Source organism: Aristolochia californica, unplaced genomic scaffold (genome assembly GCF_029961685.1).
Source record: "Aristolochia californica isolate CCGP_79_NKW_82.1479 unplaced genomic scaffold, dmAriCali1.0.hap1 SCAF_3, whole genome shotgun sequence".
Taxonomy (NCBI): Eukaryota; Viridiplantae; Streptophyta; class Magnoliopsida; order Piperales; family Aristolochiaceae; genus Aristolochia; species Aristolochia californica.
In genome coordinates, this window is record NW_027181992.1 from 13446432 (window position 1) to 13466503 (window position 20072).

General features: G+C 36.5%; 1 protein-coding gene and 1 non-coding gene across 2 annotated transcripts; one reads left to right on the plus strand and one right to left on the minus strand.

Annotated features, from left to right (window-relative positions):
• The first annotated feature begins 16914 nt into the window (after positions 1–16914).
• Positions 16915–19088, plus strand: LOC137959375 (uncharacterized). The gene is made up of 4 exons (XM_068806773.1): positions 16915–17268; positions 17580–17750; positions 17838–18557; positions 18720–19088. The coding sequence occupies exons 1-4, from the start codon at positions 16915–16917 to the stop codon at positions 19086–19088; spliced, it is 1614 nt and encodes a 537-aa protein (XP_068662874.1).
• On the minus strand, positions 17451–17557 carry LOC137960721 (small nucleolar RNA R71). Its single transcript, XR_011114269.1, has one exon. It is a non-coding gene; the product is annotated as a small nucleolar RNA R71 (small nucleolar RNA).
• Positions 19089–20072: the final 984 nt, after the last annotated feature.

Below are 20072 nucleotides of genomic sequence, written 5' to 3' on the forward strand. Positions count from 1 at the left end.
GATAACTCAGATAAAAAATTGGTTGAATACGTAATGGAATAGACTTAAAGATATTTCTTTTGATATATATTTCTCCATATAAATTCTAGTTTTTTATATCATAAAATACCTTCGAATTTGAAGTATTCTACTGCTGCTCGAACCTTTTTTGCAATCTGACCTTCGCTCATTCAAATATTGATATCTCTTTGTAGATAACTTCGATTGGAAAAAATAATTTTTTCTTGGAAAGTAGACTCAAATAGATTTCCTTCAATATAAATTTGAAATATTAAAATCTCAGTATACAGGTGAAAAACGCAAAGAAAACTACAGGTATTGGGACTGAAAAAAATAACTACGAACCTAGACTTAGGGTTTAGGGTTTAGAGAAAAGGATCTCATTACCTTTGTGGGTTGACCAAGTCAACTCACAAAACCTGCTCTGATTCCATGTTGAATTTATGGAAAAGTGAAATACTTCATTAACTTCATTAACTTATCATAATTAGAATAGAGGAAGGTAGTAGAGTCCAATTACAATAAAACTACCTTTTCCCAATTACACCCAAACTCTAACACTTAAAAGTAAGTCCTAGCATAATTAAATAACTCAATATATGGCCTATGTAGATTATTGGGCCTAGAATATAGCTTAGTACATGTCTCCCAAATTTTCTTAGTAGTATCAAGATGAATAACATTGTTGGAGACATGTTCTTCAGTGCTATTGATTAGCCAACAAATCACCAAAGTATCATTTTTTAGCCACTTGTTATAAAAAAATATCCTCTTCATCAACTGGTGGTCCACGGTTGGTGAGGTGACCAAGTAGGTCATTTGTTATAAGAAACCATCTAGTCGTTGTTGACCAGCTCATGAAATTTGATAACCCTTGGAAGGGTATAGTAGTAATTCTGAGTATATCACTCTTGTTACTCATATTAACATTCGACTATCAACTTAATTAATGGAGAGACTTAGCATAAACGCTAAGTAATCATATTTCTAAAATAAAACAAATAAATAACTGTTGGAAGATGGGCTCCAACCCACACGATCAAGGAAGACCCACATATCTAAGAGTGTTGGAAGATGGGCCCAAGCCCATAAAAAATAGGACCCACCATGATTACCATAAGCTGGCATTCTTATCACATAAGTTGGAAGATCAAGAAAGACTCACAAAGATAACCACAACCTGGTTGAAAGATAAAGAAGGACTCACAAAGATAACCATAAGCTGGTTGGAAGATCAAGAAAGACTCAGAAAGGCATCTTTATCTTAGTGTCACATCCTAGAAGAGTTCTAGTTTGAGTTATGTTTATCCTTTATCTATATTGAGTTATTTAATTATGCTAGGACTTATCTTTAAGTGTTAAAGTTTGGGTGTAATTGGAACAAAGGTAGTTTTATTGTAATTGGACTCTACTACCTTCCTCTATTATAAATAGAGGTTCATGTACTCTGATTATAATAAGTCACTGAAGTATTTATCTTTTCCATAAATTAAGCATGGTATCAGAGCAAGTTCTGCGGGTTGACTTGGTCAACCCACAAAGATAATGAGATCCTTTTCTCTAAACCCTAAACCCTAAACCCTAAGTCTAGGTTAGTAGTTATTTTTTTTAGTCCCTATACCTGTAGATTTATTTGCGTTTTTCACATCTATAATGAGATTTTAATATTAAAAATTATATATTGAAGGAAATATATTTGACTCTACTTTCCAAGGAAAAACTATTTTTTCCAATCGGAGTTATCTAAAAAGAGAAATTAATATTTGAATGAGTAAAGGTCAAATTGCAAAAGAGGTTCGAGCAGCAACAGAAAGCTTCAACTTCCAAGGTATCTTATACTATAAAAAACGAGACTTTATATGGAGATATATAGATCAAATGAAATATATGTAAGTCTATTCTCTTACATATTCAACCAATTTTCAATTGGATTTATCTACAAAGATAATTTGATATTTGAAGCAATGAAGGTCAGATTGAAAAAAAAGTTCGAGCAGTAACAACCGACGTATTTTATACTATCAAGAACGAGACTTTATATGTAGAAATATATATCAAAATAAATATCTGTAAGTCTATTTTCTTACCTATTCAACCAATTCTCTATCTGAGTTTTTTATAAGAGATATTGATCTTGGAAGAGTCAATAGTCAAGCTGAAAAATTGAGAAGCAATGCTTAGTTCAGCTAGATGACAGACACCAAAATCTATCAGATTATTTATCTTTTGATAATTATATTTTATGATGAAAATTTATACTTTGATGAAATTTATTTAACTCTAATTTCATAAGGAGAAAATATAATGTCCATCTGATCTATTTTTAAAGATATATTCGCTTTGGAAGAATAAAAGGTCATGCTAGTATTCAATTGCATTGAAAAATCCGTATTTAAGCCCATTGTTTTGCGTCACTTTTTGAGTTGATATATCAGGAAAATATCTCACTTCTCCCTGGTATGAGGGCTTATTTATAAATTTATGTTATTGTTTTTTATTACTACATCTATGATATTTGGTTCAAGCTGGGATCACTGTCATTACCTCCCAGCTTGAGAGGGAGAAGTAGAAGAAGTACAAAGAAGAGGTATTTTATTCCATATGTTGTGGATAAGTTTTATGTGACCAAAATATTCAAGAAGGGGGAGCAAAAATGAAACTTGTGCATCCAAGGAGAAATTTTTATATTGGATTATTTCATTGGTTCTTTTACAAAGTTTATTATATGTGTTGGAAGATGGTCGTGTTATATTCAGCTGCAGCTATTATGTCTCTTTGGATGAGACATTATTACTGAAGAAGAGGTGGCCTCAATATCCTTTCTCATACCATCGTTTACTTAATACCCCATAAAAAATATCAATGGTTGGGATTCCATGGCAGAGGAACTTAATACCCCATCAAAAATATAAAAAATATCAACAGTTTGGATTCCATGACGGAGGAACTTAATACCCCATCAAAAAAATAAAAATAGCAATTGTTAGGACCATGACGAAGGAACTTAATACGTCGTAAAAATTTTAAAAAATATCAACGGTTGGGATTCCATGACGAGAAACTTAATAGCCCGTCAAAAATATCAACGGTTGAGATTCCATGACGGAGGGACTTAAAAGTATCAATGGTTGGGACACCGTGACGGAGGAACTTGGTACCCCATCAAAACTATCTACCAGTGAGAGTCGGTGCTCGGATTGGGACACCATGATGGATAAGCTTATTATTACATCTATGTTATACCCCCCCTGAATTGGCCAAGTAGGCCTCATGGAAGAGAGTACCAACATGAAGGGAAGGGGGGGGGGGGGGGGGGGGGGGGGGGGGGTGTTGGAAGATATGGAGGACTGCCAGTTTATACATTAGGATCTTATACATCATTTGCAGTAAGCTGGGAGTTCATGATGTTCTCTCACCCCCAGCTTGAGGACCAAGGAAGACCCACATATCTAAGAGTGTTGGAAGATAGGCCCAAACCTATAAGAAGTAGGATCCACCATGATTACCATGAGCTGACATCCTTATCACATAAGTTGAAGGATAAAGAAGGACTCACAAAGATAACCACAAGCTAGTTGGAAGATCAAGAAGAACTCACAAAGATAACCACAACCTGGTTGGAAGATCAAGAAGGACTCACAAAAATAACCACAAACTGGTCAAAAGCATCTTTATCTTATGGTCATGTCCTAGAAGAGTTCTAGTTTGAGTTATGTTTGTCTTTTATCTATATTGAGTTATTTAATTATGCTAGGACTTATCTTTAAGTGTTAGAGTTTGTGTGTAATTAGAACAAATGTAGTTTTATTGTAATTGGACTCTACTACCTTCCTCTATTATAAATAGAGGTTTATGTACTCTGATTATAATAAGTCAATGAAGTATTTATCTTTTCCATAAATTAAATAATAACCACTCATAATAGGCTCAATATCAATCTTCTTTATCAGGGAATCTTATTCCCACATAATTATAACTTCTTATGTATCAATCTCGTCATAAACTAGTTTTGGTCAAAAGATCTTCAAATCGATAAAACTGTCATTCTCATCTGAGATGCATATATCTTCATAAACTTATAAGATGAAGAGAATCATAAACATCATCTTTAAATCCTCTTCTAAACCCCAAAATCAGTAGCAAGAATCAATAGTAATAAAAAAACTTACCTCAAGAGCTTCTATCTTCCTTCACAAAGAGCCTTCTTTGAGTGGCTTTGATCATGCCTTCTTAGAGCATTCCTTTTGATGTGGGATCCTAAATTTGATGCTTTGATACCATGTTGAATTTAGGATCCCTTCACTAATATCTTGAGCAAGGGGAGAGAGAAATAAAAAAGGGAAAAAAGAAAAGAGAACTCTTGGGTAGAGAGAAGAGAAGGAAGAAGAAAGAAGGGAGATTTCAAGGCAAGAGAGAAGAGGAGAGCTTGATTGAATGCTTCAACCAAGACCCCCTATTTATACTCTTCCATTACAGATTTAGGGAAACTCAATCAATTATGATTCCTTAATATCCTTAATAACATCAATCATGATTAACAAAATTACATCAATCAAGGGAAGATAAATCAATAAAGGAAGATTGCCAAATCTTTCCAACTCATGTTGGTAAGGATACCGGCTCGTGGTATCTTTGCGGAGCATACTTGATCTTCAAATCTTCCAACTCATTCTAGCTCATGTCCTCTTGGCTCACGTCCTCATGAAGGGTCCCACCAGCTTCTGCAACCATGGTGGGCCCCACATTGTAACAGTTTTCCATCAAACATAATCCGGATGGGTCCATGGCTTGTCGTAAGGCCTTCCTCAATGCTAAATAGTATACACAATGATTTGGAGTGAATTATGAGGTGACCTTCTCTTATGTTGCCAAATTAATTTCGGTATGTATCCTATTATCGCTTGCCGCTAACACTTCATAGCCTGTCAATCAACTCGATGTAAAAAATTCTTTCATAAATGGTGATATACATGAGGAAATTTATATGATTCAACCACCTGGTTATGTGGTTGATGGGGAGTCCATATGCCGCTTAAAGAAGTCCTTATATGGCCTTAAACAGTTCCCTCAGTCTTGGCTTGATAAATTTAGCCAAGCACTACTACAGGTTGGATTTCATTGGTGCTCATTAGATCATTCCATATTTTTTTAAGATACTTCAAAAGGAAAAATACTATTGGCTATGTATGTTGATGATATTTTTTTAACCAACAATGATACACATAGCATATAAAGAGTAAAAAACATGATATGTCATGAATTTAAAACTAAAGATCTTGGACTTCTAAATTATTTTCTAGACACAAAAGTTCTTCAGTCCAATTATGGGATAATATCATCTCAGAGAAAGTATGTCTTGGACCTCCTTGAAGAAATGGGAATGATGGGGGTGTCGCCCAGTTGACACACCTATGGATGCAAATGCAAAATTATGTACAAGTTCTGGAGAGGAGATGATATTGGAAAATATCGAAGACTTGTGGGCAAACTTATCTACCTCATGGTAACTAGTCTAGACATATCATATGTTATAAGTGTGGTGAGTCAGTATTTGCATAAAACACAACTTACCCATTGGCAGGCCTTAGAGAGGAAATTACGATACTTAAAAGGAGCCCCAGGAAGAGGATTGCTTTATAATAAAAATGGCCACTTCAACATAGAAGGTTTCTCAGATACAGATTGGGCTGGATCATCTGATGATATGAAGTCTGCTTCTGGATATTGCACACTTCTTGGAGGGAATCTGGTTACATGGAGAAGCAAAAAGCAAAATATGGTTGGAAGATCTAGTGCTAAAGCAGAATACAAGGTTGTGGCTCACACAATCAATGAACTCCTATGGATCAGGTCCCTTCTTACCGAATTAGGAATTTATAAAGGAGGTTCTATGGGTCTATATTGTGATAACCAAACAGCCATTCATATTACTTCGAATCCAGTCTTCCATGAAAGGACCAAACACTTTGAGGTGGATTGCCACTTGATACAGGAGAAATTTCAAGCAGGTATAATCTCCCTTGAACATGTTTCATCACAAGAGCCATGTAGCGGATATTCTTACTAAACCGGTTACGAATAATATCCTATCCTTTATATGTGGCAAGCTAGGTATCTATGATGTTTTTTCTCCTCCAGCTTGAGGGGGAGTATTAGAAAATGGGCTCAAGCCTACACATCTAAGAGGTGGCATATGGGTAAATAAGAAGACTTCTCATAAAGATGACATGAATTTTTAAATAATTGTCTTTTTTATATCTCTTCTTTTATAATGTTGTATCCCTAAGGGCATTACAAAAACTATAAATAGAGGCATTGGCTAAGAGGTAGAGCATTCAAACTCTCTCCTCTTTTTTCCCAAAGTTCGTCCAAGCTCTCTCCCTTGGCAGGTGCTTTCCATCTTTGCCTTTGTCCATGGTCCCTCCTTTGGTGGGTTATGTCTTCTTCCTCGTCTCCTTCTTCATCTTTGTTTGGTTGAAGTTCTTATCATGGGATTCTAAATTCTAAAAAGGTGTTGTTCCCTTTTCCTTAATTCCCTCTAATGTGTGGAGACCATTGAGTGTCTCGAATATTTCAAAAGTTAAGTATTTTGTTACGTTTGTGGATGATTTCACTCAAGTCACATGGCTATTTTTGTTTAAAGAAAGGTCTGAGATTTTCTCCATTTTTAAGTCCTTTCATGTCATTGTAAAAAATCAGTTCAGTAAAAACATACCAGTTTTTAGTTCCGATAATGCCAAAAAGTATGTCTTTGGTGAATTTCAATCCTTTTGTCAGGATTGGGGCAATATCCACCAGACATCATGTGTTGACACCCGTCAACAAAATGGTGTAGCCAAAAGGTAACATAGACATCTCTTAGAGGTAGCTTGTGGCTTTCTCTATTCTATGAATGTGCCCTATTTTTACTGGCCTCACGCCATTCTTAATGTCTGATTCCTTATTAATTGATTACCTTCCTTAGTGCTTAAACATTCAACCCCCTATTCCTTGTTATTTCCTGATGAATACCCCTTATCCCTTCCCTTGAAACTTTTTGAATGGACATGTTTTGTTCATGTCATATCCTCTAGAAGAGTAAGCTTGATCCTAAGTCTCATAAATGTATCTTTTTGGGTTACTCTCGTACTCAAACAAGGTTATGTCTGCTATAATCCTTCTCTTTGGAAGGTACTTATCTCCATGGATGTTAATTTTTTTCTAGGACACATATTCTTACTCTTCTAGAGACATGTTGTGACACTTGATGCAGATCTCCTTCCACCCCCTAAAGTAGTAGCCAATACCATACTTGAGGAGTTTACAGATCCCTCTGAGGTAAGTTCATCTTCACCTATCATATTTATTCCAAAATTTGATAGTACACCCATAAATCTACAAAAGAAGCCTAGGATTTACACTAGGCTCTCCACTTCTGATCTTATATCAAACTTTGTTTCTCGCCATCGGTTGTCTTCTTCATGTTGTCAATTTCTTCCATCCATCTCCTCTCTATCTATCCCAAAGACATATCAGGAGGCTCTGAGACATCCATGATGGAAGGCAGCAATGGAAGACAAAATAAATGCTTTATATGAGAATCAGACAACTTGGTTCCACTTCCTTCCAAGAAGAAACCTGTCGATTGTAAGTGGGTTTTTACTATGAAGCACAATCCTGGTGGTTTTGTGGCTCATCTTAAAGCTTGTCTAATTGCCAAAGTCTGCACTCAGTACTCTGGAGTTGATTATGAGGAAACTGTTATGCACGCAATAACATTATTATTTTAGTGTTTTCTTTAATTTACTTTATTTTATTTCAGTTTTAGGTCATAGGGGTATTTTTGGAATATTTTATTTATAGGGGTATTTTTGGAATATTTTATTGTAAACCCTAACCGGGTGAACCCTATTTAAGGGGTAAGACTAATGAGAAATAGAAGCATTGAAGTATTAAGAATTAGGTTAATTGTGTAGAGAGGCTTAGAGTTCTCCTCAACGAGCTTTAGGGTTATCAAGCTTCCCTTAGGCTTGATCTTTCGTTTTCATCTTCCCCATGTCTTCCTACTACCCCTACGGTAATGCCTGGAAGACCCGTAACCCGTGGCAGACCCCAGATCCTCCCAAAGAATCCACGTGTCAGATCCGGGACCGTAACAACTGGTATCAGAGCACGGAACACTATGGGTTATTCTATATCCCAAGAAAGATGGATCAATATGGATAAGGAATTGGAGAAAATACGAGCACGATTAGATGCTTCCATTGAACGTTATGGAAGGGAGAAACTTGTTGTTGCAGCAAAACAGGTCATACGACCTCAAATCTCTATCTTGAACGGGCAGAACGGCCCATGGCCGGAAAAATCAAAAATTTCGTCGTGAGGGGCGGACACAGAAAAGCAACAGAAATCAGTCGTCCCCTGCTCACGGCAAGCCAAGCACACAGCCATAGTCCGTTATGCACGGGAGGGGACAAATTTTCGTTCCGCACAGGAGGGGAAAAATTTCCAGTCGGTAATCAAGGGTGGGGGTTCCGCCTCCCAAAGCCCCTCCCCACAGCCAGCCCGGTGTCTTCCGGCGATTCTTCCGATAGGGGTGTGTTTTCGAGAGCCCTCGGTCTCGGAAAATTACTAGGTGGCGACGCCCAAAACAGCTGCTCTTCACCACCGGACACGAAGGCGACTCCGTTGGCGCCGTCATACACAACTCCGGTGGGATTCGACTTCCGGCCACCACCTCCCACACTCAATCCACCTCTCGGCAGAACAGAGCAAACCATTGTTCCAAATTGCGGGGGGACAGTGTATCAAAAATTATTTTTTTGAGGGGCTTTGTGTTTCTGTGGATGAGCACAATATCTGTGCGGATGTGGATCTTTGAATTGCAGCTGTGGGATTTCAATTTCTGGATCCCCTGTATGTTGTTCGACCACGAACTTTTCGCCCTGTTTGGAGCCGTGAGGATGGCATACGACCGTCGCCCACCTTTATCGGTGCCGTGAGGGAAGGAGTCGAGGTTCTCGCAATGTCCGACGATCGCTATGCTTGGGATCGGTAGGAGGATAACGCCGGATTTTGATTTTCGAAGAATCGTCGACGAAATTTCCGCCGAAGGAGGAAGAAGATGGTTCAATTCAAATTTTCCTAAGTTAGGAAAATTCCATCAGCGCACGAAGCTGAGTCGTGCGTCGGACCGGGTTCCTGAATAGAATCAACCCAGGTTCAATCGGATCGGGACAAAAAAAAAAAAAAATTGGGGTCCTGAAGGGGGGTCATAGCTTTCGCGGATGCTACTTCAGCACCAGTGAAGATGTCGGCATACAGACACTACTTCCGAGCTTGAGGACAAGCTCGTCTTCCAAGGGTGGTGTAATGTTATGCACGCAATAACATTATTATTTTAGTGTTTTCTTTAATTTACTTTATTTTATTTCAGTTTTAGGTCATAGGGGTATTTTTGGAATATTTTATGGTAAACCCTAACCGGGTGAACCCTATTTAAGGGGTAAGACTAATGAGAAATAGAAGCATTGAAGTATTAAGAATTAGGTTAATTGTGTAGAGAGACTTAGAGTTCTCCTCAACGAGCTCTAGGGTTATCAAGCTTCACTTAGGCTTGATCTTTCGTTTTCATCTTCTCCATGTCTTCCTACTACCCCTACGGTAATTCCTGGAAGACCCGTAACCCGTGGCAGACCCCAGATCCTCCCAAAGAATCCACGTGTCAGATCCGGGACCGTAACAGAAACATTCTCCATGGTGGCCAAGTTAAATTCAGTATGAATCCTATTATCACTTGCTACAAATTCTTCTTGGATGGTATATCAAATTGATGTGAAAAAATGCCTTTTTAAAAGGTGATACTAATGAGGAAATCTATATGCATCAACCACCTAGTTTTGTGGTTGAGGGGGAGTTGGTATGCCTATTTAAGAAATCACTATAAGGCTTAAAACATTTTCCTCGGGCTTGGTTCGACAAATTTAGCCAAGCTATGTTATAGTTTGGGTTCCATAAATACTTTGTTGATCATTCTGAATTTGTTAAAAACACCTAAAAAGGAAGTGTATTATTGGTAGTTTATGTAGATGATATTGTCGGAACTGGCAGCAAAGCAAAAGGAATACAAAAATTCAAAGTGAATATATACAAGGAATTCAAAGCCCAAGACTTTGGACTTTAGATATATTTTTTGGGTATTAATGTCTTCCAGTCAAAACATGGGATTATCTTATCTCAGAGGAGGTATGTTCTTGATCTTCTAGAAGACATGGGGATGATGTGATATCGATTGGCAGATACTCCTATGGATGCTAACACCAAGGTGAAAACTTTGGAAAAGATGTGTTTCGGTTATATTGATGAAGAAGAAAGCACATGGTGGCCCCAACGTATTATCTTTCAGTGATTCTCCTTTACCTACAAATTATTGCTTCTGAGCAATGCCTATAAACCCACCACCTATAGAGGATAGGAGTGTGTCCTGTTTCAAATGTGAGTCAAGTCTATTATTCACCCAAGATGTTTTTTTTAGCAAACCTAAGAAAGTGGGTAGACTGTGCCCCACAGTGGGCTACATTTCTGCCTTTGAAATTTAGCAGAGAGTATTTTTTACTCTGACCATATGATAGGACTATAGAGCTTTGTCATACAGCTAGGAGTAATTTTTTCTCTCACCATTATTATGCCATCTAGGTCTCTTGACAAGAACAAAGAGATCACCAGTTTGAGGGGGAGTGTTGGAAGATATGATCAACTGCTATACACCATTTACAACAAGTTGGGAATTTATGATGTTGTTCTATCACCCCCAACTTGAGGGGGAGTGTTGGAAGATGGGCTCAAGCCCACACGACCAAGGAAGGCCCACATGTCCAAGAGAGGTGCTTTACAAGATGGGCCCAAGCCCACTCGACCAAGGAAGGCCCACATGTCCAAGAGAGGTAGCATGATGGTAAATAAAGAGTTATCTCATAAATATGGCACCGATGTAATTTATTTAAGTTTCAGGAGGCATAATTATAATATTGTAGTTTCATTCATATATAATAAATAGAGCTTCAGAGGGAGGGTTACGACACAAGTCCATAACCTCTTTCTTGCATTTGTTTCCTTCCCAACATGCCGCCTATGTTTTTCTCCATGAGCTAATCCATAGATTCCTAAAAATCAATACCTCTCATTGTGTTTTTTAAGACATTTAAATAAAAGAAGTGATTGTTGGAGGTCATGAGAGAGGAGGTCTCTATTGACCATAGGTTGATTCTCTTATTGCTTTTGATGATAACAAAACTTAATAAAGCTGACAATTTACAAACTAAGTATTTCAGATATTTTACCTTCAAGAAACATGAATCTCAATGTCTAAACCCTCAAAATGATCGAGCCTACTGAAGACCTCAAACATCATGGAAAGTCAACTTTTGATGAAGAAGACAATGAGAAGGCTAGAGTTAGGAGTCACTCATGTATAAAAAAATTTGGTCCATATGTAAGAGAGCTTCCAAACTCCTCTCTTAAGGTACAATGCTATATATGGATCTTTAGGATATTCATTACATTCAAACATGTTTCAAAACTTCATGTACATCATCTAAAATATGTTGGAGTTGGAGCCCTTGGATACAATCATTTACATACTTTAAAGGTAAACTTAGTTGAACTGGCACTAGAATGATCGATCAATATCTACCAATGATCAATCATCTAGAAGTGTACAAGCCAAATTTATAAAGCATATCGATCAACTGAAGTCGATTGATCGATCATCTATAACATGGCCATATCATGCTATAAAGCATGATAGATCATCCAACATTGTTTGATCAATAATGTCCTGGCAAGAAAAATTTACATGTAATAATCAATCATCCCACATGATTGATCAATCAAACAAAGTTTTACCACTCATGGACATAAAGCATGATCAATCATAGGAAACTCACTGATTGATTATACTTGTATTGCACAACCAAAAGGAAATTTTGATTGATCGTTCATTCCCTAGTAATGATCGATCAACTTAACATGCCAAGCCCAATGGAATCATTTTGATCGATCAATAAGTCAATTCCTGATAGAAAAATAGCCGTTATACATGATTGATCGATCAATCACTTTACAATGATCAATTAATCCAAACATTGACTTTTGTAAATTCTTTTCTAAAGTGTTTTTGAGTGAAAGAGAGTCACCACCTTGTATACTCTGTACTCTTTCCTCTACCCTTCCTTGCATTTCATATAAACAAATTCCCATACACTCATTGTGTTGCAAAGAAGTGGATGTTTGGAATTCTCAAGGAGAAGGTACTCTCTAAGTAAAAGGGTGTAAGTGGAGTTTTCCTTTCTTTGGTTTTATTTTGTGAAAGGTTCATCTAAAACCAATTTAATCTAGATAGGGCCAGCTAGAGCAAGAATCTAGCCAATTTCTTGAGGATTTATAACTTTAAAAAGTGTGTACTTGAGCAACATGTGGCTTAAAGAGAGACATATTAAGCAGTGGAGCCTAATCAATACCCTATGCTGAGTTGGTATGCTAATCATTAACCGCTGTTTCATTAAGGGCAGTTTGGGAATTTCACTCTTGTAAAGCCACATGAGAAGGAGTTGGAGTTGCAGGCCAAGAGAGGTTAGAGAAAACACCTATAAGTGTGTGTGATTTCTCTTGTAAACTATTTCATCTTTATAGTGCATTACTACAACGGCAAAAAATAGGACATAGTCTCACCTTGAAACAAAACTGCATAAATCTTGTTGTTTGTTTTTTCTTTCTTTCGCGATTATTATTATTGCTCTCATTAGTTTAGAATCAGGGAATCTAATTCCTAACACGATGAAATTTCTTCGTGTAATTCCAGCTGTTAGAGTTTTTAATAGTAGACTTTCCCAAGCAAGGGTTCCAGTTGTGACTTCATCCAATTCTACATGTCGGGGGTGGGGGGGGGGGGGGGGGGGGGGGGGGGGGGGGGGGGGGTTGTGGTGTAGGTCCACAATGAAGTGGAATGAATCCCCCCGTATTACTTAGTTCATTAAATTACGTCGTTAGTGTTGAAGTGAGATTACATCACTTCATTCTCTCAGGCAAAAATTGGGGAATTTAGATTCAGCCCGATTTTCGAATCAACAACTTGAAGCACGCGTTGCTTCTTCCTCCCACCCTGAAAGGAAAATTTTCTCGTCATTTCTGTTTCTCCTCTTCCTCGGCCTTCGTCTACCGACGATTTTTTTCTCCCCATTTCTTCCTCTCGTCTTCACTCTCTCTACTTTCACTCGTCTTCTCTCGTTTTCGCTCTCTGCTTTCTCCATTCCCCCTAGTTTCATTCATCATGTCTCTCTCGTTGTGCAATGCCTAGGGTTTCTGCCATCAACATCAGTGCTTCGTAGGATTTTAGGGTTCTTATCAAGTCTATGATGCTTTGGAGAACGGATTGGGACATGAACCTTGCCGGCGCAGAGCAACGGAGTGACATTTGTTGCCATGAGGTCGATCTTCACGCCATAACAGAATTTTGCGACGGTTTCGAAGGTCCCTGAGCTGCCTGGGAAATTCAAAATCGAAAGGCTTTTTCGTGGTAGGGCTCTTCGACGACGACGATGACTTTTATTTTTTAATTTTTTTCACTTTTTTAAAATTTATTCTAACCACACAAAGTTAGTATATTAGTTTATAATAAACTTTAATCAGTAATTAGTTTAATTATCCAATTACTATAATTAATTAAACCACTAGATTTACATTTTGTGTTAATATATTATTAATTAATAATACGTAAAAATATATATTATGTTATTGAAAATACGTAAAAATATACATTATGTTATTGCTATTGTGGTTTCATCATTGATCATCACTGAGAGGGAGTTGGAGTTGCAGGCCAAGAGAGGTTAGAGAAAACACCTATAAGTGTGTGTGATTTCTCTTGTAAACTATTTCATCTTTATAGTGCATTACTGCAGCGGCTAAAAACAGGACATAGTCTCACCTTGAAACAAAACTGCATAAATCTTGTTGTTTGTTTTCGTACTTGCTTTTCCTTTCTTTCGTGATTATTATTATTGCTTTCATTAGTTTAGAATCAGGGCATCTAATTCCTAACACGATGAAATTTCTTCGTGTAATTCCAGCTGTTAGAGCTTTAAATAGTGGACTTTCCCAAGCAAGGGTTCCAGTTGTGACTTCATCCAATTCTACATGTAGGGGGGTTAGTCCACAATGAAGTGGAATGAATCCCCCCCGTATTACTTAGTTCATTAAATTACGTTTTTAGTGTAGGATGAATTATATTGAAGTGAGATTACATCACTTCATTCTCTCAGGCCAAAATTGGGGAATTTAGATTCAGCCCGATTTTTCGAATCAACAACTGGTGAAGCGTGCGTTGCGTTGCTTCTTCCCACCCTCCCCCCCTGAAAGGAAAAATTTCTCATCATTTCTATTTCTCCTCTCCCTCTCCCTCGGCCTTCGTCTCCTGACAATTTTTTTCTCCCCATTTGTTCCTCTCATCTTCGCTCTCTCTACTTTCACTAGTCATCTCTCATTTTCGCTCTCTGCTTTCTCCATTCACCCCAGTTTCATTCATCATGTCTCTCTCGTTGTGCAATGCCTAGGGTTTCTGCCATCGACATTAGCGCTTCGTAGGATTTTAGGGTTCTTATCAAGTCTATGATGCTTCGAAAAACGGATTGGGACAGGAACCTTGCCGGTGCAGAGCAACGAAGTGACATTTATTGCCGTGAGGTCAATCTTTACGCCGTAACAGAATTTCGCGATGGTTTCGAAGGTCTTTGAGCTGCCTAGGAAATCCGAAATCGAAGGGCTCTTTCCCGGTAGGGCTCTTCGACACGACTTTGACTTTTATTTTTTAATTTTTTCACTTTTTAAAATTTATTCTAACCACTTGAAATTAGTATATTAATTTATAATAAATTTTAATCATTAATTATTTTAATTATCCAATTACTATAATTAATTAAACCACTGGATTTACATTTTGTGTTAATATATTATTAATTAATAATACGTAAAAAAATATATTATGTTATTGATAAATTAATATATTTATTTATTTATTATGTATTTTTTTATTTTGTATTAAAATTGGGAGTTTTAATGTTAAAATATATCTTATGTCATAAAAAAATAATTTATTTATTTATTATATTCGCTTATGTTATTTATAATTTTTTATTTATTTTAAATAATTTATTCTAGACACGTAATTAGTATATTAATTTATATTAAATTGTAACCATTAAATAGTTTAATTATCCAATTGCTATAATTAATTAAACCATTGGTTTTACATTTTGTGTCAATATATTATTAATTAATAATACGTAAAAATATATATTATGTTATTGATAAATTAATATATTTATTATGTATTTTTTATTTTGTATTAAAATAGTGAGTTTTATTGTTAAAATATATCTTATATTATTATAAAATAATTTATTTATTTATTATATTCACTAATGTTATTTTTTACTTTTTTATTAATTTTTTATAAAATTTTCTAATCACTCATAATTATTGTTTTAATTTATAATAAACTATAATCATTAAGTAATATAATATAGTTTTTCATTAATTAGGATATTAATATATTTTAATACAACATGTTAAATCATTTATAAGTGTAGTAACCATGTTTATTTTGGTTAATTATCTGTTTAGGTATATGTTCTATTTATGTATATTATAAAAGGTAACTCATTCTCTTCTTTATATCATACTTTTCATTTGGGGGCACTAACACTGGAATCTGTTTTCCAGTGCACTTGAACTCGTCTACACTAACACCAAAGGATGAGTTGAAGTTGAATTAATTCATTTAAGTTCAATTCAATTCTTCACTTCAATTCAAGTTCATTGTGGACTTCAGATTTCTTCATGGTCCTATGTTGCTAAACTTTCAGACTTGGTCAAATGAAAATGAAGCCTCGATATCAATACAACTGTGAAATCTGATTTGTTTTCATCGTTCAATTTATGTTTTGAGTACCTGATGTGTTTCTGTAATTTTCTTTCATGATTGTCTCGTTTAATCACTAGGAGGCCTACTAGTTTATTACTCGTTGCAATCTACTGCTAGGTTAGATATCAAATCCGTAATTGTTTGATCTCTCTAACCTGTGAAGTAAACGAGATTTGATGATTTGTTGTGTCAGAAATTATTAGATCTTGAGCAGAACACTAGACTAAATTAAATACAACCGCTTGTGCTTGTGTTGTTCAGCTTCATCGATCTCTCTAAATCTTAAGGTTGCTACTATATTATACCTTTAGCACTTGTCTTGGGTTGTTTAGTAGTTAGGGTTAATTGGATCGCTTGCTTTCTAATTAACTACAAAAGGAGAGATAGGAAGATAGTTCCAACGGTGAATATTCAAGTGTGAATTGATATATGCTTGCATCGATGATCAGTTGTGAAATTCCGATGGTGGATATTGACTTAGACCAAAGTTTGTTCTTTTGATTGATTTACATTATTTTAATTTGAATTGTTTCAAATTTGTTTTTCTTAAAAGTGTTTTCGTTATTCTCAAACCAACCCCCCCCCCCCCGCAATCCTTGTTCACAGAGCATAAAAGTAGACTAATCACTATCCGTGGGATCGATCCTTACTCACACTACTACATAAATTTTTAGGAGTATATGTTTTATTTTTGGTTGCCTGCAACAACACCAAATTTTGGCGCCATTGCTGGGGCATGATTCAAGTTGATTTTTTTTGCTTCTTGTGGTCATTATTTTGTTTTTAAATTTTTGAAAAAAAATAGTTTTTTTTCCTTGTTACGGTTTTGGCAAAATTCTGACTCCGAAGCCAAATTCCACTATTTTTTAGGGTTTTCAGAATTTTTATTTGTTTTCATTATTCTAGATTTTCCCTGATTTATTTTTCATGTTTTATTAGAGTTCTTTAGATTGTTTATGACTGTATCTCAATCTTCTAATCAAGGTGATTTGCAGTGCGATCCAGAAATAGAGAGAACTTTGAGCAAGTTAAGGAGAGAAGCTCAGAGGAATTCTAAAGAGAACAATCTAGCTCTTGATTCTCCAATTGATAGTGAATCTTATTTAGAGGAGGAGGAAGTCATGGCTGGAAATCGAAATTTGAAAGAGCTTGCGGCCCCTGATTTGAATCAACAATCATTATGCATAACGTTCTGCACTTCAGATGCTACTACTACATTTGAATTAAAATTTGGACTAATACATCTCCTGCCCACTTTTCATGGTCTTGTAGGTGAAGATCCTCACAAGCATCTAAAGGAGTATTATGTGGTATGCACGAGTATGAAACCCACAGGGGTGACTGAAGAGCAAATTAAATTACGTGCCTTTCCATTTTCTTTGAAGGATTCGGCTAAGGATTGATTCTATTATCTACCCTCCAGGAGTATTACCACATGGGATGAGATGAAGAGATTATTTTTGGAGAAATATTTTTAGCTTCAAGGGTGGCCAACATTCGGAAAGAAATTTGTGGTGTAAGGCAGCATAATGGAGAGTCCCTACATGAATATTGGGAGCGTTCCAAGAAATTATGTGCAAGCTGCCCCCATCATCAGATTAGTGAGCAACTTCTTATCTAGTATTTCTACGAGGGCCTTCTACCCACTGATAGGAGCATGATTGATGCTGCTACTGGAGGAGCTTTGGTGGATAAAACTCCCGAGGCCGCGAGAAACTTGATTGCAAATATGGCAGCCAATTCTCAAAAATTTGGGACTAGGCTTGACCTTCCATCTAAGAATGTTAATGAGGTAAATATTTTCTCCCTTGAAAAAAAAATCGTTAGTCTAACTTCACTTGTTCGTCAAATGTTTGTAGTTAATACGTAAACAACGAAGGCTTGTGGGATTTGTTCAATAGTACGGCATCCAACCGATATGTGCCCAACTCTTCAAGAGGAGCCCACTAAGCAAGTGAATGCGGCGAGTGGTTTTCCTAGACTACCGCAAAGGAAGTATGATCCCTATTCGAACATGTATAACATGGGATGGAGGGATCATCCCAACCTTAGCTATGGAAATCCACAAGTTAATCAGCCCGTGACTCAAAATCACCCAAGTTACCAGCAATATAGGCAGTCATATCCCCATGGACAACAACCAGGCCAAACTTCCAATTCTGGTATGTCTTTAGAAGATATTGTTAAATCTCTTGCCACTAATAATTTGCAATTTCAATGGGAGACAAGGGCCAATATTCAAATTTTGGACAATCAGATGGGTCAGATGTCAACCGCAATTAGTCGGCTAGCGGCACAAAGTTCGTGGAAATTACCCTTTGAAATGGTAGTAAATCCAAGAGAAAATGCAAGTGCAATCTTTTTGAAAAGTGGTAAAGAGGTTGAAATTCCGGTAAAGGTAACCCCTACATCGTCGGAGCAAGAAAAGGAGAAAAACTTCATTGCAGACAGGAACGTTCCCTATGATTATGATGTACCTAAGCATAAGTTTCCACCTCTTTCTGATTATAAACCAGTTCCTCCTATTCCTCGGGCTTTGGCAGATTCTAGAAAATATGAGCAAAATAAATATTTATATGAGACTTTTCGTAGAAGTGAGGTAAATATTCCATTTTTAGATGCTATTAAACAAGTGCCATGTTCTGCTAAATTCTTGAAAGAATTGTGCACAATTAAGAGAAAATAGAAACTTAAAGGATGTGAGAAGGTGAGAGTAGGGGAGAATTTTTCTGCAATTATTTAAAGAAAATTCCCTGGGAAGTGCAAAGATCCAGGTATGCTTACTATCCCTTGTACGTTGGGTAACACAAGATTTGAGAAGGCCATGATAGATTTAAGAGCTTCGATTAATGTCATGACATATTCTATATATGCTTCTTTGAAACTTAGACCTTTGAATAAAATTGGTGTTGTGATTCAATTGGCTGATAGATCTAATGCCTATCCTAAGGGTATAGTTGAGGTTGTTCTTGTGCAAGTTAAAGATTTGATTTTCCCTGCTGATTTCTATGTGCTTGATATGGAAAATGGTGACCAAACTACTATTTTGTTGGGAAGACCATTCTTAAAGGCATCCAAGACTAAGATAGATGTTTATAGTGGCACACTTACAATGGAATTTGATGGTTAAATTGTTAAGTTTAACATTTATGATGCCATGAATTATCCTGGTAATGATAATCCTTTTTATTCTATTGATGTGATTGATTCTTTCGCACAAAAAGTTTTTGAACTTGATGGAAAAGATGAATTAGAAGTTGCCATTAGTAAGCATCTTGAGAAAGAGAATGAAGAGTTAGCCTTGAGTTCTGATTTGCAGGAAACTGTTGAAGCATTGAATGATATTCCACAGTTACAACAGTTAGGTAACATTCTTTATATTGCATTACCAATTTCTAATGAAAGGCCTTTTATTATGCACACAATAACATTATTATTTTAATTTTTTTTAATTTACTTTATTTATTTCAATTTTAGGCCACAGGGGTATTTTTGGAATATTTTATTTATTGGGGTATTTTTGTAATATTTTATCTTAAACCCTAATAGGGTGAATCCTATTGAAGGGGTAAGAGTAATGAGAAAAGACAAACATTGATTTTAGGTTAATTTTAGGTTAAACAGGCTTGGAGCTCTCCTTGACAAGTTCTAGGGTTTTCAAGTTTCCCTTTGGTTTGATCTTCGTCTTCCTCTCCATGTCTTCCTACGATTCCACATGGTATCCCTACAATAACCCGTGGTAGATCAAGGGGACCATAACAACGAATCCTTGTGTCAGATCCGGGACTGTAACAACTGGTATCAGAGCAAGAATACAATGGGCTATTCATCTTCCCCAGAAGAATGGATTGTTTTGGACAAGGTACGCAATTCAATAGAAAAAGTATTGGAGAAACTATGCAAAGAACCGGGAGAAATACGTGCAGGGTATCAATCTTCCATTGGAAGTTCTGCAAGGGAGCCACGCGATGCCGCATAGAAGGTCATACGACTACGCGTTGCCGCAAAGAAGGACATACGACCTAAATTCTCCGAGCACAAAAAATCCACAGAATGAGAGGCAAGAGATGCTCTCTCGAACGAACAGAAGAAGTATGAAATTTGAGATTTCTCT

Excerpts from the sequence above, each read along its gene's own strand:
- LOC137959375 (XM_068806773.1), top strand. The coding sequence starts at position 16,915 with ATGACTGTATCTCAATCTTCTAATCAAGGTGATTTGCAGTGCGATCCA. Across the intron at positions 17,751-17,837 it reads CATCTAAGAATGTTAATGAG|GCTTGTGGGATTTGTTCAAT; the intron begins GTAAATATTTTC and ends TAAACAACGAAG. Across the intron at positions 18,558-18,719 it reads AGACTTTTCGTAGAAGTGAG|TGCAAAGATCCAGGTATGCT; the intron begins GTAAATATTCCA and ends TTCCCTGGGAAG.